This window comes from Babylonia areolata, chromosome 33, assembly GCF_041734735.1.
Source record: "Babylonia areolata isolate BAREFJ2019XMU chromosome 33, ASM4173473v1, whole genome shotgun sequence".
Taxonomy (NCBI): Eukaryota; Metazoa; Mollusca; class Gastropoda; order Neogastropoda; family Buccinidae; genus Babylonia; species Babylonia areolata.
Window position 1 is genome coordinate 704001 of NC_134908.1, and position 26417 is coordinate 730417.

The following is a 26417-nucleotide window of genomic DNA, read 5'->3' on the forward strand; positions in this document are numbered from 1 at the left end:
CCCTCCCCAAAAACCCCAAACAAACAAACAAATAAACTTATACGCCACATCACTCATAAAAAAAGGAGACAACAAACAAAAAACAACAACAAAACAACAACAACAACAAACAAACAAACAACAACAACAACAATAGACTAAATGGAATTACAAAACTAATACGCACAAAAGTAACCAAACAAAATAGATTAATAAGGAAAGATACACTGAATGCAAATAACTGAAATACGATAAGAATAGAAACTGGACGAGGCACGATCAGCGAACTCGCACACAATCACTCTCCACACACACACACACACACACACACACACACACACACACACACACACACATACACGCACGCACGCACACCAAATAATGATTAAAAAAATAAATAAATAAATATCGTGGATCTTCGTGTGATTTGTTCTGTATTTGGAATATTAGCTCTCTATCAGGTAGAAAGACAAATGAAATTTCGTGCAAAGTTTGTTTTTATCAACAGTTGTTTTTTTTATTATGATTTTTCCTTAGTATACGTATATTGGTTTTAGTCGCTTGTTCAATGCTAAATAACGCATTCTATAACGCATTCTTATTAATTTGTTTACAAAGATAACCCAGCAATCCACAATCGAAAACGAGGCAACTCTGGGTAAAACGGTACTTTCACTTTTGACCATAACGCGGGTTGAGGTGGACAGGTCTGAGTGGAGGCCCGAGACGTTGTCTTCATTTTCTGTGACACAAACCCAGAGACGCTTCGTATGTTTTAAAGTTTTTAACTGAATACGCCTCTTATATTAAACACTCTGATCTTCATGGATAGCAAAATTACTTTCGTGCATATCTGGATTGCACGAAGTTGATGAAAGCTGAGTTTGCGAAGCAGCCATTTCAGTTCGAGGAAGTCTATTCATAGACTTTATTCAATCGTGAAAAGTGTGTTTCCGAAAGCAACAGCTGGGACATTACTCAGTTTTTTTGTCAGACAAGTGTTGTTTTAAGCTGAACAGTTGTGGAGAAGATCGACTGTTTATTCGTCGCATCGGAAATCGACGTATGGGACAGCGATTGTTTGTGAGCGAAAGAGAGGCTGACATCACCACTTTTCGCTGGTAGCTCTTGAATTCAAAGCGTCACCACCGGTAAGGTGAATGTTGGTAGTTCGTTTTGTTTAATTGAAAGTCATGTTTAAAGCCACGTTCTAATGAAAACTGCCATGCAGGATTTTACAAATAATTTAAGAAAGCCATCAGACTCAGAGAGATCTGATTGTGATTATGGTTTATGTCTTGTATTTGGTCTGGCTTTGTTCTATGATATTTAGTCGGGTACACGCGTTTTCATGGGCTAGGTCCAGTTTCGGCAGAACGGTTTTTTTTTGGTTTTTTTTGTGGGTGTGTGTACTATCATACTGGTCAACCAGTGCTAGAATTGCTTGACAAAACCCATACACTTAAATTAGTAATTAAGCAGATCAATATCATGTTTAGCTGTTGAGATAAATTGTGTTGATTAAAATGTATTCGCAGCATTAGAACTACTTTTGCATGTTGGTTGGTTTTCACTTGTGGTATGATGAATTACAAGTTAAAGTTTGCATGTTGGTTGGTTTTCACTTGTGGTATGATAAATTACAAGTTAAAGTTTGCATGTTGGTTGGTTTTCACTTGTGGTATGATAAATTACAAGTTAAAGTTTGCATGTTGGTTGGTTTTCACTTGTGGTATGATGAATTACAAGTTAAAGTTTGCATGTTGGTTGGTTTTCACTTGTGGTATGATAAATTACAAGTTAAAGTTTCTGCCACCCATTAGTCAATATAATTTGATTTAGAATTACAGTACATGTATTATACAATTTTTATTGGATTTAGAATTACAGTATTGTTTCTTTAGACTAGAGTCTGTCCCTGTCTCTCTGAGTCTCCCTCCTCCTCTCACACACATCAGTATCACATTACACTACAGTGCTTGTAACACTGACACTGTAACAGCACAAGTAATATTAATACAGTAATAGGTGGTAGGTAGTGGTGTGTGTCTTGTCTTTTTGCTTTCAGCACAGGCAAAATGTCGGATTGATTCAGAACACGCAGGAAGTGTCTGTAGGTTCTAGGTGGTGATGTATGCCAATTGTCATGTCTTTTTGTTTTCAGCACATCCACCATGTCTGATCAAATCAGAACACGCAAAAAGTGCCTGGAATCGTTGGGGCTGACCCAGTCTGCTTCTGATGGTGAGCAGTATCAATCATAATTATGTTTAATTAGTCAGTCAATCAGATCATTTGGTCATTCACTTTATTGTCTGAAAACAGAGTACAGAAATATACCTTCAGGTTCATCATGAGGAAAATAAAAACTTATTTCAGGAAATAGTAATTTCAAAGAATAAAAATGGTTGTTCCATTCTAAAACTAAGATCACTCATACCAACATGGTGGGATGGGGTTGTTGGAGAGGGTGTAAGAGGGAAGGAAGGGTGCTTGACTATTACTATCACAGTGAATTTGTTCACAGTGTGATGTGTACAATGAAATACAAAAGTTTGACACACAAATGTATTAACTATCAGTTACTAAGTCAAACTTAGAATTAAACTTGCTTTCAATTTTTGTGAAGTGAGGTGAGGTGGAGTGGGCACTCTGTAGTGTGGGGGATGGGAGATACGCTTACTTTCTTTCTTACTTAATTACTTTCTTACTAGTTACTTTCTTAGTTTCTTACATGCTTGCTTACTTTCTTACTTACTTACTTTCTTACTTATTTACTTACTTTCTTTCTTACTTTCTTACTGCCCAATTATTATTATTATTTATTTATTTATGTATGTACGCTTATATATATATATATATTTTTTTTTTTTTTTTTTTTTTTCTCAAGGCCTGACTAAGCGCGTTGGGTTACGCTGCTGGTCAGGCATCTGCTTGGCAGATGTGGTGTAGCGTATATGGATTTGTCCGAACGCAGTGACGCCTCCTTGAGCTACTGAAAACTGAAACTTACTGCCCGCTCTGTCCTCTGGCATGTATTAAGGCAGCAACAAAGAACCACCACAGTTGTCTGTTTTGGGGCCATTGTCTGAACGGTACCCCAGGTGTGCTTCAGGGTCTGGTGTTCTTTCACTGATCTGCGCCAAATGTTGAACACAGTTGACTTGAAGAAAGCCTGTGAAATGTTGGCCCTGTATTTGGATAGTTACCTGTCCGATTATTTACACTTTGATTTAAAACGTGTCATGATGCTGATGATATTTGTTGATGAAGAAAACCTATAATATAAAATCGTTGGCCCAAGATTTGGATTGTGAACTGACTATTTGTACATGCACTAATATAACAGCGGAGATAAAGAAAGCCTACAGTGTTGGGCCTAGAGCACTAATATAACATTGATGTTTGTTGAACAGCGGAGATAAAGCCTGCAGTGTTGGGCCTAGAGCACTAATCTAACATTGGTGTTTGTTGAACAGTGTAGAGCACTAATATAACATTGATGTTTGTTGAACAGCGGAGATAAAGCCTGCAGTGTTGGGCCTAGAGCACTAATCTAACATTGGTGTTTGTTGAACAGTGTAGAGCACTAATATAACATTGATGTTTGTTGAACAGCGGAGATAAAGAGAGCCTACAGTGTTGGGCCTAGAGCACTAATATAACATTGATGTTTGTTGAACAGTGGAGATAAAGCCTACAGTGTGTTGGGCCTAGAGCACTAATATAACATTGATGTTTGTTGAACAGCAGAGATAAAGCCTACAGTGACATTGATGTTAGTTGAACAGCAGAGATAAAGCCTACAGTGTGTTGGGCCTAGAGCACTAACATAACATTGATGTTAGTTGAACAGCAGAGATAAAGCCTACAGTGTTGGGCCTAGAGCACTAATATAACATTGATGTTTGTTGAACAGTGTAGAGCACTAATATAACATTGATGTTTGTTGAACAGTGTAGAGCACTAATATAACATTGATGTTTGTTGAACAGTGTAGAGCACTAATATAACATTGATGTTTGTTGAACAGTGTAGAGCACTAATATAACATTGATGTTTGTTGAACAGTGTAGAGCACTAATATAACATTGATGTTTGTTGAACAGTGGAGATAAAGAAGGCCTACAAAGCGTTGGCCCTTCAGTACCACCCTGACAAGGTCAGTTGAGCTTTTGAAAGAATTGTCGTTTTTGTTGTTTGTTTATTTTAATTTAGTTATTTTCTGCTTCTTTTGTTTTATGATTGCCTGTAACTAGTGTAAGGCAGCACTAATACTTCATTGTTGTTTTTTTACTAGTGTGTCATTGTTATTATTGTTACAATATTGATGTTCATAGCATATTATGTTGCTTTTTACTAGTGTGTCATTGTTATTATTGTTACAATATTGATGTTCATAGCATATTATGTTGTTTTTTACTAGTGTGTCATTGTTATTATTGTTACAATGTTGATGTTCATAGCATATTATTTTGTTTTTTTACTAGTGTGTCATTGTTATTATTGTTACAATGTTGATGTTCATAGCATATTATGTTGTTTTTTACTAGTGTGTCATTGTTATTATTGTTACAATGTTGATGTTCATAGCATATTATGTTGTTTTTTACTAGTGTGTCATTGTTATTATTGTTACAATGTTGATGTTCATAGCATATTATGTTGTTTTTTTACTAGTGTGTCATTGTTATTATTGTTACAATGTTGATGTTCATAGCATATTATGTTGTTGTTTTCTTCTCTGGAGGCAATAGCTCATCGTAATATTGATCATCCCAAACTTCGAGAATTCTTCAGTTTGTTTACCCATCTTAAAAGAAATGGTTTTGTAATCATTCTGGCTAGGGTGCCCGGTCATGTGGGCATTCAAGGGAACGAAATAGCAGATAATCTGGCTAAGAGTGCTGTTAGAGAGAAACAATGTAAGTTTTATATTCCTTTTACTGATTTTAAACCCAAAGTTCATCGGTATACTAAAGATCTCTGGCAGAAAGAATGGAATGAACAAATAGATAACAAATTATTTAAAATACGACCAAATCTTCAAGAGACTCTGCCTATGGCTGTGGTGAATCGAAAAGAAATGACAGTGCTGTGCCGACTTCATACAGGTCATACATACATCACACATTCCTACCTCCTGAAAGGAGAAGAAGCTCCTTGGTGTATTCCGTGTGATGAACCACTCACTGTGCAACATATTCTGATTGATTGTTGGGACTTTTATGACACACGACGGGGTTTTTTTACAGCAGATTCATTGAGAACGTTGTTCCGTGATGTCCCTCCGTGGACAATATTGCAATATTTAAAAGAAATAAATATTTTTAATAGTATTTAATATAGTATATGCTTAGTACAAAAGTTGTGAAATTTTTATCATGGAGTGATCACAGTGCAGTAGAAAGCTGAAAACATTGGGGTGGCCCATCTGCGGTGACCAGACTTTGAATGGTGGATAGCCCTGATATGGCCTTCATGGTCGGCTGGGCTCTAAGCAATATTTTTAATTTTAATTTAATGTTGTTGTTTTTTTACTAGTGTGCCATTGTTATTATTGTTACAATATTGATGTTCATAGTATATTATTGTTTTCTACTAGTGTGTCATTATTATTATTGTTACAATATTGATGTTCATAGTATATTATGTTGTTGTTTTTTACTAGTGTGTCATTATTATTATTGTTACAGTGTTGATATTCATAGTATATTATGTTGTTGTTATTTTTTTTACTAGTGTCAGTGTGTCATTTTTTCTATTGTTACAATGTTGATGTTAATAGTAGTATATTACTGTTGTACTTTGTATAAAGATTTTTTATTAAAAACAAAACAAAACGTATTTAACTTTATTTAAAAAACTCTGCTGTCTATTGTCTCCTTCAGAACAAGAGCACGGAGGCCACAGCCAGGTTCCAAGAGATCAGCGCTGCCTACGCTTTCCTCACTGAAAGTAGGTGTTTTCATGTCGGCTTTTGTTTGCGGTTTTTTTTTGGTTTTTTTGTTGTTGTTTTTTTGCATGTACTGATGAGTGATTTCTATGACATCATGATGATTTGGAGGTGCCAGGGCACAATCGGTGAGTCACTGGATTTCTCATCCAGTGTTGACCAGTGATCAGGGTTTGAGGTCCCTTTTCAGCACGGTGCTGTGTCCTTGGGAAAGGCACTGCACTCCCATTGTCCTCATTCCACCCAGGTGGGAACGGGTTCCTGACTTTGGTCGATTAATGTTAAAACGATGGAAGGAGAGGATTGGGCCTTGCCTTCCTACGCTGAGCACTGGACACAGTGGGTATGAATTCACTGCCTTCCTGTGCTGAGCCCTGGACACAGTGGGTATGAATTCACTGCCTTCCTGTGCTGAGCCCTGGACACAGTGGGTATGAATTCACTGCCTTCCTACGCTGAGCCCTGGACACAGTGGGTATGAATTCACTGCCTTCCTGTGCTGAGCCCTGGACACAGTGGGTATGAATTCACTGCCTTCCTGTGCTGAGCCCTGGACACAGTGGGTATGAATTCACTGCCTTCCTGTGCTGAGCCCTGGACACAGTGGACATGAATTCACTGCCTTCCTGTGCTGAGCCCTGGACACAGTGGGTATGAATTCACTGCCTTCCTGTGCTGAGCCCTGGACACAGTGGATATGAATTCACTGCCTTCCTGTGCTGAGCCCTGGACACAGTGGATATGAATTCACTGCCTTCCTGTGCTGAGCCCTGGACACAGTGGATATGAATTCACTGCCTTCCTGTGCTGAGCCCTGGACATGGTGGATATGAATTCACTGCCTTCCTGTGCTGAGCCCTGGACACAGTGGATATGAATTCACTGCCTTCCTGTGCTGAGCCCTGGACATGGTGGATATGAATTCACTGCCTTCCTGTGCTGAGCCCTGGACATGGTGGATATGAATTCACTGCCTTCCTGTGCTGAGCCCTGGATATGGTGGATATGAATTCACTGCCTTCCTGTGCTGAGCCCTGGACATGGTGGATATGAATTCACTGCCTTCCTGTGCTGAGCCCTGGACATGGTGGATATGAATTCACTGCCCCAATGGCTGGAAGACACTATGGCACCTTTAACTGTAGCCTTTGGATATGTGTAACATTATTATCATACAACAGAGTATATTTGTATTTGTTCGTTTTGTATAATTATCCTGTGTGGCCTTTATAATACACTGTTGTTAACAATGATATTGGTTTTGATAGCAGTGTATTAGCAAGGATAGGTTATGACGATTGTGATGTTAGAGAAGAAAGGTGGCAAAATGGTTTAGAAGCTTATCTGTCAATGTAGTGTCCGTGAGGTTGTGGGTTTAAATCCTGGCCTCTCCCTTAATCATTTGTTTAGTCATTTGGATGAGATGATAAACTGAGGTTCCATATGCAGCATGCACGTGATGCACTGGAAAAGAACCCATGGCAACAAAAATGTTGTCCTCTGGCAAGGTTTCTAGAAGGAATCCACTCTTTTGGTGTCATATGCTTACCATGTCAAACTGATGCAAACTAGGCCACTCCGTTTGCTCTGCTTGGCCAAATTAGATGCACAAACGTATGCATGTACTCAAGGCCTGACTAAGCGAGTTGGGTCATGCTGTTTGGTGAATCTGCCCAGCAGATGAGGTGAAGCATATATGGATTTGTTTGATTCCAGCAGCATCTCATTTTGAAAGAGAAATAATGTTGGTGTGCTGCCTTGATGGAGAAAAAGTCCATCATAACATGAACGTGGTGGTAATGATAGTCCAACATAACATGAATGTGGTGGTAATGATAGTCCAACGTAACATGAACATGGTGGTAATGATAGTCCAACGTAACATGAACATCATGATAGTCCAGCATAACATGAACATCATGATAGTCCAGCATAACATGAACATGGTGGTAATGGTAGTCCATCGTAACATGAACATGGTGGTAATGATAGTTCAACGTAACATGAACATAATGATAGTCCAGCGTAGCATGAACATCATGATAGTTCAACGTAACATGAACATAATGATAGTCCAATGTAACATGAACATGGTGGTAATGATAGTTCAACGTAACATGAACATAATGATAGTCCAATGTAACATGAACATGGTGGTAATGATAGTTCAACGTAACATGAACATGGTGGTAATGATAGTCCAACGTAACATGAACATAATGATAGTCCAACGTAACATGAACATGGTGGTAATGATAGTCCAGCGTAGCATGAACATCATGATAGTCCAATGTAACATGAACATGGTGGTAATGATAGTCCAATGTAACATGAACGTGGTGGTAATGATAGTCCAATGTAACATGAACGTGGTGGTAATGATAGTCCAGCGTAGCATGAACATCATGATAGTCCAATGTAACATGAACATGGTGGTAATGATAGTCCAACGTAACATGAACATGGTAGTAATGATAGTCCAATGTAACATGAACGTGGTGGTAATGATAGTCCAACGTAACATGAACATCATGATAGTCCAACGTAACATGAACGTGGTGGTAATGATTGTCCAACGTAACACGAACATGGTGGTAATGATAGTCCAATGTAACACGAACATGGTGGTAATTAACATAGGGAGAATAATCTTGGTGGTGACAAACATGGTGGTGATGAACAGTGCGGTGATAATCATGTAATAACAATGTGATTCTCTGTGCGCAGGTCCAGACACCCTGGAGGCTGAAGGATTCCAAAATCCGTTCGACATCAACGTATGTGAATCTTTATTATCACAGCTCAAACAGGCTTTCAAGCCATTAGGAATTTGTAAAATAGAATAAAAATAATAAAAAAATAAAATGAACGGAAACAAAAAGACATGGCTCTTTTTAGTTTTTATTCCTTCCAAGTCTCTTGGGATAATCTGTCCCAAGCGAGAGGAACATTTAGTTCACACAGAGAAATATGTTGCCGAGACAAATAGTAATACAATACAATACAATGTAATACAATACAATACATTATAGTGCCACATAGTACAGTTCAATACGTACAATACAGTAAGTGGTTGTTTCACAAGCTTTATGTAGACCATGAATTTTGTGGGATGTGGGTGTATGTTGATGAGTTACAACAAACGTTATGTAGACATAGCACGGTTATTGCTACAAAGTGGTATGTTGTAGAGTTACGATAAACATTATGTAGACATAGCATGGTTATTGCTACAAAGTGGTATGTTGTAGAGTTACAACAAACGTTATGTAGACATAGCACGGTTATTGCTGCAAAGTGGTATGTTGTAGAGTTACAACAAATGTTATGTAGACATAGCATGGTTATTGCTGCAAAGTGGTATGTTGTAGAGTTACAACAAATGTTATGTAGACACAGAACGGTTATTGCTACAAAGTGGTATGTTGTAGAGTTACAACAAATGTTATGTAGACATAGCATGGTTATTGCTACAAAGTGGTATGTTGTAGAGTTACAACAAACGTTATGTAGACATAGCATGGTTATTGCTACAAAGTGGTATGTTGTACAGTTACAACAAATGTTATGTAGACATAGCATGGTTATTGCTACAAAGTGGTATGTTGTAGAGTTACAACAAATGTTATGTAGACATAGCATGGTTATTGCTACAAAGTGGTATGTTGTATAGAGTTACAACAAGCATTACAAATACATAGCATGGTTATTGCTACAAAGTGGTATGTTGTAGAGTTACAACAAATGTTATGTAGACATAGCATGGTTATTGCTACAAAGTGGTATGTTGTAGAGTTACAACAAATGTTATGTAGACATAGCATGGTTATTGCTACAAAGTGGTATGTTGTAGAGTTACAACAAGCATTACAAATACATAGCATGGTTATTGCTACAAAGTGGTATGTTGTAGAGTTACAACAAGCATTACAAATACATAGCATGGTTATTGCTACAAAGTGGTATGTTGTAGAGTTACAACAAGCGTTACAAATACATAGCAGTTTTGTTACAAAGTGGTATGTTGTAGAGTTACAACAAGCGTTATGTAGACATAGCACGGTTATTGCTACAAAGTGGTATGTTGTAGAGTTACAACAAACGTTATGTAGACATAGCATGGTTATTGCTACAAAGTGGTATGTTGTAGAGTTACAACAAATGTTATGTAGACATAGCATGGTTATTGCTACAAAGTGGTATGTTGTAGAGTTACAACAAATGTTATGTAGACATAGCACGGTTATTGCTACAAAGTGGTATGTTGTAGAGTTACAACAAGCGTTATGTAGATATAGCATGATTATTGTTACAAAGTGGTATGTTGTAGAGTTACAACAAGCGTTATGTAGACATAGCATGGTTATGCTACAAAGTGGTATGTTGTAGAGTTACAACAAACGTTATGTAGACATAGCATGGTTATTGCTACAAAGTGGTATGTTGTAGAGTTACAACAAATGTTATGTAGACATAGCATGGTTATTGCTACAAAGTGGTATGTTGTAGAGTTACAACAAATGTTATGTAGACATAGCACGGTTATTGCTACAAAGTGGTATGTTGTAGAGTTACAACAAGCGTTATGTAGATATAGCATGATTATTGTTACAAAGTGGTATGTTGTAGAGTTACAACAAATGTTATGTAGACATAGCACGGTTATTGCTACAAAGTGGTATGTTGTAGAGTTACAACAAGCATTACAAATACATAGCATGGTTATTGCTACAAAATGGTATGTTGTAGAGTTACAACAAGCGTTACAAAGACATAGCACGGTATAGCTACAAAGTGGTATGTTGTAGAGTTACAACAAGCGTTACAAAGACATCGCACGGTTATTGCTACAAAGTGATATGTTGTAGAGTTACAACAAGCGTTATGTAGATATAGCATGATTATTGTTACAAAGTGGTATGTTGGAGAGTTACAACAAGTGTTATGTACACTTTGCAGGATTATTGCTACAAAGTGGTGCTAGTAACACAAAAGTGTGTGTTCTGTTGTCATTGAATGATTTGTTTCTGAATTATTTATATTTTTGTTTTGCAGATTAATTTCTTCATGGAGATGTTTTTTAACAGTGAGTAGTGTGTTTTTCTTTTTTTTTTTGTCTGTTGGTTTTTGTGGCAGTGCTGTGACTCGTGTTCTGCCTTTTCTCTCTGTCTCTCTCACTTTGTGTTTTGTCGTATGTTTAACGTCTGTATACACAATTTGTGATTATAGATTTATATGTGTGTGTGTGTGTGTGTAGTATGTAGGTGTGCTTTCAGGTTCCTGTATGTGTGTGCGAGAGACTGAGACTGGAATGATTTATTTTTAAGCCCCATATGAATGAAGGGTGATAACAAAATATGCAGATATCATCGTAACTATCAATGAACATACAATGTTTTTGACGTAAACTGTAGAAATTAGGACAAAACTGTTTCTCTTAACTTAAAGCTCTATAGAAATGCAGTGCTTGATTACATATCAGATGATGCCATCAGTAAACGGAATTTCAACAAACATGGATGTTCATAATAAATGTTCATAATTTTTTTAAGAAATTTACTATGAAATCATGCAACACAGGACACATCAAAACAAAATGAATTTCATCTTCATTTGACTCCTTGCACAAAGGACAAAGCTCCTCAATGATCAACGTTTTTATTGCGTAACCTTTGCATATTGATTTCAGAAATGCCAAATGTAAATCTTGTTCATCTGTATAATCTGTATACATTTAAAAAGGTTTCTTGTTATTCTGTGTTTTGCCAGAATTGGCCACAATGAATTTCAGTTGATTGATGATAATACTATTTTGTTATTATGATATTACTTGATTATTACATTAATGTTTAATTATTCAGATGAGACGATTAATTGAGGTCCCATATGCAGCATGCACTTTGTGCATGTAAAAGATCCCATGGCTCCAAAAAGGTTGTCCCTGGCAAAATTCTGTTGAAAATTCCATTTGGATCTGAAAACAAATAAAAATTGCAGGCAAGAAAAAAAAGCTAAAAAATGGGTAGCTCTCTCAGTGCGGCGGTGCGCTCTCCCTGGGAAGAGCAGCTCACATTTCACACAGAGAAATCTGTTGTAACAAAAAGAATTATCCAATCCAGTGATATAGTATGATATTAATTGATGGTATATCTTATATTATTTGCTGTTATTTGATGATTATAATAATAGTATCCTTATTTGACAGTTATATTCTGAGGTTCCTTCCTGTCTTCTTCTTCGTTCGTTCGTGAGCTGTAACTCCGTTCTTCCTGTCTTCTTCTTCGTTCATGAGCTGTAACTCCCACGTTCTTCCTGTCTTCTTCATCGTTCGTGAGCTGTAAGTCCGTTCTTGCTGTCTTCTTCTTCGTTCGTGAGCTGTAACTCCCACGTTCTTCCTGTCTTCTTCTTCGTTCGTGAGCTGTAAGTCCGTTCTTGCTGTCTTCTTCTTCGTTCGTGAGCTGTAACTCCCACGTTCTTCCTGTCTTCTTCTTCGTTCGTGAGCTGTAAGTCCGTTCTTGCTGTCTTCTTCTTCGTTCATGAGCTGTAACTCCATTCTTGCTGTCTTCTTCTTCGTTCGTGAGCTGTAAGTCCGTTCTTGCTGTCTTCTTCTTCGTTCATGAGCTGTAACTCCCACGTTCTTGCTGTCTTCTTCTTCGTTCGTGAGCTGTAACTCCCACGTTCTTCCTGTCTTCTTCTTCGTTCGTGAGCTGTAACTCCCACGTTCTTCCTGTCTTCTTCTTCGTTCGTGAGCTGTAACTCCCACGTTCTTGCTGTCTTCTTCTTCGTTCATGAGCTGTAACTCCATTCTTCCTGTCTTCTTCTTCGTTCGTGAGCTGTAACTCCGTTCTTGCTGTCTTCTTTGTTCATGAGCTGTAACTCCCAAGTTCTTCCTGTCTTCTTCGTTCGTGAGCTGTAACTCCGTTCTTGCTGTCTTCTTTGTTCATGAGCTGTAACTCCCAAGTTCTTCCTGTCTTCTTCGTTCGTGAGCTGTAACTCCCACGTTCTTCCTGTCTTCTTCGTTCATGAGCTGTAACTCCCACGTTCTTCCTGTCTTCTTCTTCGTTCATGAGCTGTAACTCCCACGTTCTTCCTGTCTTCTTCTTCGTTCATGAGCTGTAACTCCCACGTTCTTCCTGTCTTCTTCTTCGTTCATGAGCTGTAACTCCCACGTTCTTCCTGTCTTCTTCGTTCGTGAGCTGTAACTCCCACGTTCTTCCTGTCTTCTTCGTTCATGAGCTGTAACTCCCACGTTCTTCCTGTCTTCTTCGTTCATGAGCTGTAACTCCCACGTTCTTCCTGTCTTCTTCGTTCATGAGCTGTAACTCCCACGTTCTTCCTGTCTTCTTCGTTCATGAGCTGTAACTCCCACGTTCTTGCTGTCTTCTTCTTCGTTCATGAGCTGTAACTCCCACGTTCTTCCTGTCTTCTTCGTTCATGAGCTGTAACTCCCACGTTCACTTGTGTGTACATGAGTGGGCTTTTATGTGTATGACCCTTTTTTACCCTGCCATGTTGGCAGCCATAGTCCATTTTCGGGGGTGTGCATGCTGGGTATTTTCTTGTTTCCACAACCCAACGAATGCTTGCATGGATTACAGGATCTTTAACATGCATATTTGATCTTCTGCTTGCGTATACACACGAAGGGGGGTTCAGGCACTAGCAGGTCTGCACATATGGTGACTTTGGAGATTGGAAAAATGTCCAGCCACCAGTGGCCTTGACCAAGGTGGAAAGCCAGGACCATCAGATTGATAGTCCAATGCTTTAGCCACTTGGCTTTCTTGCTCACCAGTGGCCTTGACCAAGGTGGAAAGCCAGGACCCTCAGATTGATAGTCCAATGCTTTAACCACTTGGCTTTCTTGCTCACCAGTGGCCTTGACCAAGGTGGAAAGCCAGGACCCTCAGATTGATAGTCCAATGCTTTAACCACTTGGCTTTCTTGCTCACCAGTGGCCTTGACCAAGGTGGAAAGCCAGGACCCTCAGATTGATAGTCCAATGCTTTAACCACTTGGCTTTCTTGCTGTGTTTGCTTTCAGCCTTCTTCAACCAATTCCACGAGGACTCCTCTTCAGATGAGGAGTACTACGCTCAGCATCGACACAGATATAGGTACGTCTGTACTGTACAAGGGTGTATGTAGGTACGTCTATACTGTACAAGGGTGTATGTAGGTATGTCTGTACTGTACAAGGGTGTATGTAGGTACGTCTATACTGTACAAGGGTGTATGTAGGTATGTCTGTACTGTACAAGGGTGTATGTAGGTACGTCTGTACTGTACAAGGGTGTATGTAGGTATGTCTGTACTGTACAAGGGTGTATGTAGGTATGTCTGTACTGTACAAGGGTGTATGTAGGTACGTCTGTACTGTACAAGGGTGTATGTAGGTATGTCTGTACTGTACAAGGGTGTATGTAGGTATGTCTGTACTGTACAAGGGTGTATGTAGGTGCATCTGTATTGTACAAGGGTGTATGCACCTATGTGATTAGTGCATCGGTGTGCAGAGTTGTGATCAGTGATCAGCCCAGTGCCAAAGAACAAAAACCCTGTTTCTTTAAATGACTACCGCAGAGAAAAAAAAAAATCCAACCCAACATTTTTTTTTTTAAGTATCTAGTGGGTACAAGTGTACCCTTAGATGGCTTTCCAACCATTGTTGATGACACTTTGTGAAGACTTACAGAAATGCTGTAGAATATTACAGAAACCACTTTGTGAAGACTTAGAGAAATGCTGTAGAATATTACAGAAACCACCTTGTGAAGACTTACAGAAATGCTGTAGAATATTACAGAAACCACTTTGTGAAGACTTAGAGAAATGCTGTAGAATATTACAGAAACCACTTTGTGAAGACTTAGAGAAATGCTGTAGAATATTACACAAACCACTTTGTGAAGACTTAGAGAAATGCTGTAGAATATTACAGAAACCACCTTGTGAAAACTTACAGAAATGCTGTAGAATATTACAGAAACCACTTTGTGAAAACTTACAGAAATGCTGTAGAATATTACAGAAACCACTTTGTGAAGACTTACAGAAATGCTGTAGAATATTACAGAAACCACTTTGTGAAAACTTAGAGAAATGCTGTAGAATGTTACACAAACCACTTTGTGAAGACTTACAGAAATGCTGTAGAATATTACAGAAACCACTTTGTGAAAACTTAGAGAAATGCTGTAGAATGTTACACAAACCACTTTGTGAAGACTTAGAGAAATGCTGTAGAATGTTACACAAACCACTTTGTGAAGACTTACAGAGATGCTGTAGAATATTACAGAAACCACCTTGTGAAGACTTACAGAAATGCTGTAGAATATTACACAAACCACTTTGTGAAGACTTAGAGAAATGCTGTAGAATATTACAGAAACCACCTTGTGAAGACTTACAGAAATGCTGTAGAATATTACACAAACCACTTTGTGAAGACTTAGAGAAATGCTGTAGAATATTACACAAACCACTTTGTGAAAACTTACAGAAATGCTGTAGAATGTTACACAAACCACTTTGTGAAGACTTACAGAAATGCTGTAGAATATTACAGAAACCACTTTGTGAAGACTTACAGAAATGCTGTAGAATATTACAGAAACCACTTTGTGAAAACTTACAGAGATGCTGTAGAATATTACAGAAACCACTTTGTGAAAACTTACAGAAATGCTGTAGAATATTACACAAACCACTTTGTGAAAACTTACAGAAATGCTATAGAATAGAAGACTTAGAGAAATGCTGTAGAATATTACAGAAACCACTTTGTGAAGACTTAGAGAAATGCTGTAGAATATTACACAAACCACTTTGTGAAGACTTACAGAGATGCTGTAGAATATTACAGAAACCACTTTGTGAAGACTTAGAGAAATGCTGTAGAATATTACAGAAACCACTTTGTGAAGACTTAGAGAAATGCTGTAGAATATTACACAAACCACTTTGTGAAGACTTAGAGAAATGCTGTAGAATATTACACAAACCACTTTGTGAAAAGCCGGAACTGCCCAAACAGTACTGAAACCATTTTGTGAAAGTCCGCTCGATTTCCGTCACCGGCAAAGTAACTTCGGCAAGACCAATGCACATGTGGGCAAGCACCGCCTTTAAGACCAATGCACATGTGGGCAAGCACCGCCTTTTTGAACGCGGACTGCTTCTGGCTGCCAGGCGACAGTTGTTTATTTGCTGAGATGTTCCTGAAAATAATACCCAGTCCCTGATTCTAATGCGTGTTGTTCTTGAAAAGCAAATTTGGTAGCTAGCGGGACAAAGGGGAGGTTACCTACTTCCGGGAGGTTATCGGCCGTTTTACTTTCGTTTTCTCCACATAGGCGGATAGTAGTTTGCACAGGACAGGAATGTCAGACCCCTGCCAGAGTCTGCACTAGTTGGGTCACGGTATGTTATTTAAACGTAATTTTAGATAGAAAATTTCCTTTTGGGGGTAGGCATGCCTGCTAACAACATTATATTTTTGAAGTGAATAAAACGTCCCAAAACAGCAAGTGGTGTTCAGTCATTACAGGTCACCCAGCCCTCGTCCCCCCAGGGCCAGCTACAGCGCCAGCACCCGGAGTGAGTCCACTTCCCCCTCACCACCACGCAGCTTCTACGCAGAGCAGACCGGACCCCTGACAAAAGGACAGAAGAAACGGCTGAAGGAGAAACGACGGGCACAGGAACGTCGAGCTGCTAAAGGTCCGTTTTGTTTTTATTGTTTATTTTTATTATTTGATGATTGGCATCTTCTTCTTCTTCTTCTTCTGCGTTCACTCATATGCACACGAGTGGGCTTTTACGTGTATGACCGTTTTTACCCCGCCATGTAGGCAGCCATACTCCGTTTTCGGGGATGATGATTGGCATCGAAATGGTCAGCAGATTCTTGATGCCAACTGTTGAGATTTTGCCGTGTTTTGTTACACTTTATTGCAGTTTGTTCTGATAATACGCCAACATCAAAATTGTTCCGAGTTCTTCTTCTTCTTCTTCTGCGTTCACTCGTATGCACACGAGTGGGCTTTTACGTGTATGACCGTTTTTACCCCGCCATGTAGGCAGCCATACTCCGTTTTCGGGGGCGTGCATGCTGGGTATGTTCTTGTTTCCATAACCCACCGAACGCTGACATGGATTACAGGATCTTTAACGTGCGTATTTGATGTTCTGCTTGCATATACACACGAAGGGGGTTCAGGGACTAGCAGGTCTGCACATATGTTGACCTGGGAGATCGTAAAAATCTCCACCCTTTACCCACCAGGCGCCGTCACCATGATTCGAACCCAGGACCCTCAGATTGACAGTCCAACGCTTTAACCACTCGGCTATTGCGCCCGTCGTTCCGAGTTCATTTTCGGACAGATAGCCTGGTTGGATTAGATAGCATGGTCACATGATTTCCTCTTGTAACATTACCCAGATGACCAATCAGTCACAAGGCCAGGGCAGTCACCACTCACCTTGGTCTCACTTGATGATGCTAGCTAATGGTGTGCATGTTTACATTGAAACAGCGTTGAGTGGACTGATTACAACAGTTACACCATGTTGCTGGTAGATCCAACTATTGCACATAGTGTAAATAAACGTAATCCTTCATGTTTTTTTAACCATGTTCACAACCATTGCTTGTGGCTGTCAGACGACTTGTATGTGTGTTGAGATGTTGATGAAAATAATACCCTGACCCAGATTCTAATGTGTGTTGTTCCTGAAAAGCTAATTTGGGGATAGGCATGCCTGGTATAATAAAATCAGGCTTAGTCAGGGGTTTATTGTAATGAAGGTGATATTGTATCACATCATAACACAAACATTCACCACTCCTGTTGCAGAGGCCGAAGCGAAGAGGAAGGAGGAGGAGAGAGAGAAGGGGGCGACAGCGTCTTCGACAAGCAAGGTAGAGACAGACAGTGGGGGGGGCCCTGCAGAGGAAGGGCAGGCCGGCAGTGCCGAGGGGCCTGACAAGGGTTGGGGTTCGGCCACTCCGCCCTGTGGGGAAGAGCCGTGTGACCCGGCGCCCTCTTCAGGGGCGGTCAGTCCCTTTGTCACTGCATCAGCACCGCTTGTGATGTGTTGGAAATGTCGTCATGATGTGTCGTTTGTCACTGCATCAGCACTGCTTGTGATGTGTTGGAAATGTCGTCATGATGTGTCGTTTGTCACTGCATCAGCACTGCTTGTGATGTGTTGGAAATGTCGTCATGATGTGTCGTTTGTCACTGCATCAGCACTGCTTGTGATGTGTTGGAAATGTCGTCATGATGTGTCGTTTGTCACTGCATCAGCACTGCTTGTGATGTGTTGGAAATGTCGTCATGATGTGTCGTTTGTCACTGCATCAGCACTGCGTGTGATGTGTTGGAAATGATGTCATCATTTGTCACTGCATCAGCACTGCTTGTGATGTGTTGGAAATGTCGTCATGATGTGTCGTTTGTCACCGCATCAGCACTGCTTGTGATGTGTTGGAAATGTCGTCATGATGTGTCGTTTGTCACCGCATCAGCACTGCTTGTGATGTGTTGGAAATGTCATCATGATGTGTCGTGTGTCACTGCATCAGCACTGCGTGTGATGTGTTGGAAATGTCGTCATGATGTGTCACTGCATCAGCACTGTGTGTGATGTGTTGGAAATGTCGTCATGATGTGTCGTTTGTCACCGCATCAGCACTGCGTGTGATGTGTTGGAAATGTCGTCATGATGTGTCGTTTGTCACTGCATCAGCACTGCTTGTGATGTGTTGGAAATGTCGTCATCATGTGTCGTGTGTCACTGCATCAGCACTGCGTGTGATGTGTTGGAAATGTCATCATCATGTGTCACTGCATCAGCACTGCTTGTGATGTGTTGGAAATGTCGTCATGATGTGTCGTTTGTCACCGCATCAGCACTGCGTGTGATGTGTTGGAAATGTCGTCATGATGTGTCACCGCATCAGCACTGCGTGTGATGTGTTGGAAATGTCGTCATGATGTGTCGTTTGTCACTGCATCAGCACTGCGTGTGATGTGTTGGAAATGTCGTCATGATGTGTCGTGTGTCACCGCATCAGCACTGCTTGTGATGTGTTGGAAATGTTGTCATGATGACACTTAGAGTGATGATGTTAACATTCCACGTCCACATCATATCATATATCATATTATATCATAATATCATATCATACTACTACTAAAACTAATAATGATAAGAAGAAAAAGAAGATATAAGAATTGTTTCCATTTTCCATAACCCCCATCATTCTTTCTTCTCACTGCTTATTCCCCTTTGCAATGAACAGTTTGAAAGTAAATATAAATATAGATAAACATATAAAAGGTAAACATGTCTTTCAAAACTTTTTATACTTTATGACAAATCTTTAAGTTTTGCTTACTCATGTATGTGTTTTTTTTTTTTTATTGTGTGTTATTTCAACCAATGAAAATTTATATGTTGATTTTAAATGATGAAATATTGCTTACTCTGTTTTTTTTCTCCTAAATTTGATTCAACCATTGAGAATCATTTCTTTAGAGATTGTATTTCATTTATCAAAGAAACAAAAAAGATATCTCTGTTGAGGAAAAAAGTAGTTGTATTTAATGTTTCATCTGACCTTGAAGAAGTTGTGAAATAACGACGGCCATGTTTTGTCCTGTCACTGTCAGCCGAAAGAGGAGCAGCCCAAGCGTGAGAAGAAGTCGGCCAAACAGCTGCGACAGGAGGAGTGGCAAAGAGAACAGGTAAGGAGAAAACATGGTCTGGTGTTCGAATCCCCCAAGTGTGCGTAAACACTGGGTTTCTCTTGAGGTTGAATCCCCCAGGTGTGCGTTGTAAACACTGGGTTTCTCTTGAGGTTGAATCCCCCAGGTGTGCGTTGTAAACACTGGGTTTCTCTTGAGGTTGAATCCCCCCAGGTGTGCGTTGTAAACACTGGGTTTCTCTTGAGGTTGAATCCCCCCAGGTGTGCGTTGTAAACGCTGGGTTTATCTTGAGGTTGAATTCCCCAAGCGTTGTAAACGCTGGGTTTTCCATATGCTGCCCCCCCCCCTCCCCTCCGCACCCCCACCCTCACCTCCACCCCCACCCCTCCATCCCCCGTGTGTGTTTTTTTTATGATTTTTTTTTTAATTCATTTCCAGTGCTGACATAAGACAGTAGGAGGGTCAGCATGGTGATGCCGCAGGAGCACTGTCAATGTTCCGGACAGTTACAACAAGTACAGTCCCTGCTGGTAGCAGTACACTGTTACACACACACACAAGATCAAATCAAGCATAAGTACATCATTTCTTTTGGAGGACTTGGTACAAGGAATTTCAGGGGTTGTGTCCAGCAAGGGTTTGGCAGGGACACCATTTCCTACGGAATTTAGATTGTTGACAGTTAATATTTTTGTTTTCAGTCCATGAAATGTTTGTATCTTTGTTTTCAGTCGATGTAATGTTTAAAGTTTTTCTGCTTTATACTCACTGTATGTTTGGCTGTTTTGTTTAATTTTCATTGATAAAAACAAAACAGTGTGTGCCCCATGAAAAGAGATGCCATTTTGATGGTGTTGAGTGTGGTGGTGAACTGAGTTCCTTGGTCTCCCAGCTGTTGTCGGGTCATTGTGGTGTAGCGTGTAGGGATTTGTCTGAACGTGGTGACGCCTCCGATGGGCGCAATAGCCGAGTGGTTAAAGCGTTGGACTGTCAATCTGAGGGTCCCGGGTTCGAATCACGGTGACGGCGCCTGGTGGGTAAAGGGTGGAGATTTTTACGATCTCCCAGGTCAACATATGTGTAGGCCTGCTAGTGCCTGAACCCCCTTCGTGTGTATATGCAAGCAGAAGATCAAATACACACGTTAAAGATCCTGTAACCCATGTCAGCGTTCGGTGGGTTATGGAAACGAGAACATACCCAGCATGCACACCCCCGAAAACGGAGTATGGCTGCCTACATGGCGGGGTAAAAACGGTCATACACGTAAAAGCCCACTCGTGTGCATACGAGTGAACGCAGAAGAAGAAGTAGTGACGCCTCCTTGAGAATGTGAAACAGAAGATAAACACTATATTTCTCCTCTTCTTCTTATTCTTCTTCTTCGTTCGTGGGCTGCAACTCCCATGTTCACTCGTATGTATGCGAGTGGGGTTTTATGTGTATGACTGTTTTTACCCCATACACTTTGGATGGGTGTGCATGCTGGGTATGTTCTTGTTTCCAACATGGATTACAGGATCTTCAACGTGTGTTTTTGATCTCCTGGGCACGTATACACACAAAGGGGGTTCAGGCACTAGCAGGTCTGCACATATGTTGGCCTGGGAGATTGGAAAAAATCTCCACCCTTTACCCACCAGGCGCCGTTACCGAGATTTGAACTCAGGGCCTTCAGATTGAGAGTCGAACGCTTTGACCACTGGGCAGTTGCGCCCAAGAAAGAGAAGCTAGATAGCTGACTTCAAGCCGTGGTGCGATGCGACAGGAGAAGAAGAAGATTGGAGAGGAGCTTCAGGAGCGCATGCAGAAGGAGAGAGAGAAGAAGGCACGGAAGGAGGCAGCGCGGAAGGAGAAGGAGCAGCGAGAAGCGGAAGAGCGGAGGAAGCAGGAGGAGGAGGAGATTGAGGTGGAGGCACGGCGACTGAGAGAGGAGAAACGGGTAAGGCTGTTGGTTGGGTGTGTGTGTGAGTGGTTCCAGTTTGAATGCTCTGTATCTCTGGCTATCTCCATCCCTCTGTCTCTCTGTCTCTCTCTCTCTCTGTGTTTCCCTCTCTGTATCTCTGGCTATCTCCATCCCTCTGTCTCTCTGTCTCTGTCTCTCTCTCTCTCTGTGTTTCCCTCTCTGTATCTCTGGCTATCTCCATCCCTCTGTCTCTCTGTCTCTGTCTCTCTCTCTCTCTCTCTCTCTCTCTCTGTGTGTGTGTTTCCCTCTCTGTATCTCTGGCTATCTCCATCCCTCTGTCTCTCTGTCTCTCTCTCTCTCTGTGTTTCCCTCTCTGTATCTCTGGCTATCTCCATCCCTCTGTCTCTCTGTCTCTCTCTCTCTCTCTGTTTCCCTCTCTGTATCTCTGGCTATCTCCATCCCTCTGTCTCTCTGTCTCTCTCTCTCTGTTTCCCTCTCTGTATCTCTGGCTATCTCCATCCCTCTTTCTGTCTCTCTCTCTCTGTTTCCCTCTCTGTATCTCTGGCTATCTCCATCCCTCTGTCTCTCTGTCTCTCTCTTTCTGTGTTTCCCTCTCTGTATCTCTGGCTATCTCCATCCCTCTTTCTGTCTCTCTCTCTCTGTTTCCCTCTCTGTATCTCTGGCTATCTCCATCCCTCTGTCTCTCTCTCTCTCTCTCTCTGTGTTTCCCTCTCTGTATCTCTGGCTATCTCCATCCCTCTGTCTCTCTGTCTCTCTCTCTGTTTCCCTCTCTCTATCTCTGGCTATCTCCATCCCTCTGTCTCTCTGTCTCTCTCTTTCTGTGTTTCCCTCTCTGTATCTCTGGCTATCTCCATCCCTCTTTCTGTCTCTCTCTCTCTGTTTCCCTCTCTGTATCTCTGGCTATCTCCATCCCTCTGTCTCTCTCTCTCTCTCTGTGTTTCCCTCTCTCTGTCTCTGGCTATCTCCATCCCTCTGTCTCTCTGTCTTGTCTCTCTCTGTGTTTCCCTCTCTCTTTCTCTTTCTCTGCTTTAATGTTTTTACCTGTTCGCCTGTAAATTGGATGTTATTACCTGTAACATCTGCATCAGCAAATTAATCACTTTTGTATATGTACAATGTTAAAGTTGTGTTTCTCTGTTCTCTTTATGTCCGCTATATGTTTCTCACTTCGGTCATGTCTCTGTATGTGCATAAGTATATGTATATGTGTGTTTGTGTGTGTGTGTTGGGTGGAGAGAGTGTGTGCATGTGTATGGATATGAATGTATGAATGCGTTTGTTTTATTACTTTTTACGATGTTAATGATGATGATGGTGATCATTCTTCGTTGTAGTAGCAGTAGATGTAGCAGTGTTAACAAAATTATTATTGTTGTGTCGTTATTGTTAATGTTGTTATTGTTATTGTTGTCACAAGGACAGATTGAAAGACTAGGCGATGCCTAAAATCTTTTCTTTTTTTTTTTTTTTTTTTTTTGCTGCCCCGTCATCTGCACCGTTTCAGTGGCATTACTCTCACGCCGCTCATTTAGATTCCCCCATACACGGCCACACCCGGGTTTGTCCGTCGTAGTTCCAGCGTCAGCAGTCCACAGGGAACCATCGAAGTTAGGTCGCCAGGAGGCCACACACCAGAGGAGACCCTGCACTGCTGCTGAGTCACTTCGGTGGTGTTCAGTGGTGCCTGTTCTGTTTTAACGTACTTAGGACACCACCTACTAAGCCCCCTACTAACGACAATAATGGCTTAGTCGCGGAGCCAGACTGAGTGAGCGTCCCCCCCCAGAGTGGAGACCGCCACCACATCCCTCAAACAACAGCCCTCCATGAATCTGCCGACACTGACGACATTGACATGCCTAAAATCTTTATCCTTGAGTAATAAAGTTTTTGAATTTTGAATCTTGAATCTTGACATCACAGGAAGCCATGGCTGTTTGCAGAAAGTTCATCATCACCATGGCTCTGAAAAGAAAACTCTGCAAGTTCTGTAGTAGTCTGTAATTATTTGTATATTTGAACATAGAAGCTGGCTTTTATGTATACAACCATGTAGGCAGCTGTATTCCGTTTACAGGTATGCCCATGTTTCTGTAAGACCTGTTGTTATCTTTCATTGCTGGCTCTCCAGTTGCGGGAGGAGGAGGAGGCGCGCAGACGGCAGGAGGAGGAGGACAGGAAGGAGTTTGAGCGGCTCATGTCCGACTTTGACAAGGACCTGTACCTGGACGAGTCCGGGGACTTCATCACCAAGGACACGGCCAGCATTGGGGGCCTGAAGAAACCAGAGCCTTACCTGGACGGTGCCCCCCCTCCTGAGGAAGAGGAGCTCAGGTGAGACAGTTTATTAACTTTTTTTTGTTGTTGTCATCTTGAACTTACCTGGAGAGTTCTCTCCTGTCTGAGGAAGAGGAGCTCAGGTGAGACAGTTTATTAACTTTTTTATTTTTATTTTTTCTTCATGTTCTACTTTGTGGGCTGCAACTCCCATGCACTCTGGCATACACACGTGGATTACGGGATCTTTTGATGTGTGTATTTGATCGGGATCTGTTGATGTGTGTATTTGATCGGGATCTGTTGATGTGTGTATTTGATCGGGATCTTTTGATGTGTGTATTTGATCCTCTGTGTGCGTATAACGACAAAAGGGGGCTCAGGAACTACCTGGTCTGCACCTAGGTTGACCTGGGAGATCAGAAAAATCATCACTTTTACCCACTGTGTGTTGACTGGGATTCGAACCTCAGATTGAAAGTCAAGTGTGAAAACCACTTGTCTGTTGTGCCCATGTTTTTTTGTGTTTTTTTTTTGCTTTTTTTCAAAGTTTTTAAATTCATTTTTGTAATGAATAATATGTTGCAAATAGGTTCAGGTTAAAAGGTCCTGTGACCTTTTACAGCTATCCGGGCAGTGAATTCATATCCACTGTCTCTGGGACTTGACGCAGAAAGGCAGAGGTCCAATCCTAAGGGCAGTGAATTCATATCCACTGTGTCTGGGACTTGGCGCAGAAAGGCAGAGGTCCAATCCTAAGGGCAGTGAATTCATATCCACTGTGTCTGGGACTTGGCGCAGAAAGGCAGAGGTCCAATCCTAAGGGCAGTGAATTCATATCCACTGTGTCTGGGACTTGGCGCAGAAAGGCAGAGGTCCAATCCTAAGGGCAGTGAATTCATATCCACTGTGTCTGGGACTTGGTGCAGAAAGGCAGAGGTCCAATCCTAAGGGCAGTGAATTCATATCCACTGTGTCTGGGACTTGGCGCAGAAAGGCAGAGGTCCAATCCTAAGGGCAGTGAATTCATATCCACTGTGTCTGGGACTTGGTGCAGAAAGGCAGAGGTCCAATCCTAAGGGCAGTGAATTCATATCCACTGTGTCTGGGACTTGGTGCAGAAAGGCACTGTGTCTGGGACTTGGTGCAGAAAGGCACTGTGTCTGGGACTTGGCGCAGAAAGGCAGAGGTCCAGTCCTTTCCTTTTGTCACTTCATTCCGTTGAAGATTTCATTTAATTTGCAATGTTTTGTTATCGCAATCAGGGAAATTTGATGTTGAAATCTTGAGGCCTACAGCATGAGGGGGGAGGGGGGGGTGTGGTGGTGAAGTGGGTGGATGGTTATGCTGGATATTGGTCAGTTTTTGTCTGTCTGGTAATCCCCCCTGTGATTGTTTTCATTGGTGTCGCCAGGCAACGGATGCCGCCAGATAGCAGAAGTTACGGAGGTCCCGGCCAAGGCGCGCCCAGCTACAGAGGTCGTGGCAACGGGCGAAACCCATATGGAGGTCAAGGTCGCGGGGGGTTCCAGCCCCCTCCCCCCTTCCCCCATCATCCCCATGCCGACCAGAATGGCCGCGGCCGAGATGAGGGCCTGTTCCCCACACCCACAGGATCGGACGAGAGGCGAGGGGGTCAAGGGCGTGGGAGAGGTCAGAGGGGTCGGGGTCAAGGTGACTCCAGGCAGGAGAGGTACAGCGGAGGACGCCCCAGAGAGAACGGGGAGGTGTTTGGAGATCACCCAGCCCGCCCCAACAACAGTCACCCCCAGGGCCACAGTCGAGACTCCTCCCCACACGTCTCGCAGACCCCACCGTCCCACAACGCCTCACGGTCTGACAGTTCGGGGTCAGGGCGGGGGGGAAGGGCAGACAACTCCAGGTCACAAGGATACAACCACCACCCCCATCACCCTGACCCACACCGCGGCCAGCCGTTATTCCAAGGACATCCCGGTGGCAGCTCAGGGCCGAGATCCCACGGCGACAACTTCCCGCCCCCCTTTCACCACCAGCAGCAGCAGCGCCCCAGAAATCCACATCCAGGCATGTTCTCAGCCCCGCCTGGCTTCAACGGTCCGTCAGCGCCTTTCTTTCACACGGCGCCACCCCGCGGTCCTGCAGGCTATCAGACCAACCTGGCCGGCTTCGGTCCTTCCTTCCAGCCTCCGCCCATGGCTCCTCGGACGCGCTTCGCCCCACCTCCCTTTGGCTCCCGTCCGCCGCCGCCTTTCAACGACGCAAGGAACCAGCCAAGGCCGCAGCCGCGATTCTCATCACAGCCCAGACCGTCGGTTCCTTTCAACATGGGTGGTCCCGCTGTGGGGGAACATCGACCCTACAACCCCCGCCCCAATGTCCGTATCCCTCCCTTCGAAGGAAATCGACAGCGGCCTCCGAGCGAGCGTGGTGCAAGCCATCCGCCGGGGTTCGAACCCAAACGTGTGCCTCGGGATAACTCTTCCTTCCAGCGTTCGTCTTCAGGTGGAGACCGGCAGCCACCTTGGGCTGGTGTCGGGGTTGGGGATGCGTATGGCCTTGACGATATTGACGATTGA

General features: G+C 42.1%; 1 protein-coding gene across 1 annotated transcript; it reads left to right on the top strand.

Moving 5' to 3' along the window:
• The first annotated feature begins 676 nt into the window (after positions 1-676).
• On the top strand, positions 677-26417 carry LOC143276828 (uncharacterized). The gene is made up of 13 exons (XM_076581483.1): positions 677-1130; positions 2144-2223; positions 4089-4141; positions 5871-5937; positions 8663-8712; positions 10991-11021; positions 13979-14051; positions 16478-16659; positions 17799-17998; positions 19620-19694; positions 21424-21597; positions 23714-23916; positions 25274-26417. The coding sequence occupies exons 2-13, from the start codon at positions 2154-2156 to the stop codon at positions 26415-26417; spliced, it is 2322 nt and encodes a 773-aa protein (XP_076437598.1). The 5' UTR covers positions 677-1130; positions 2144-2153.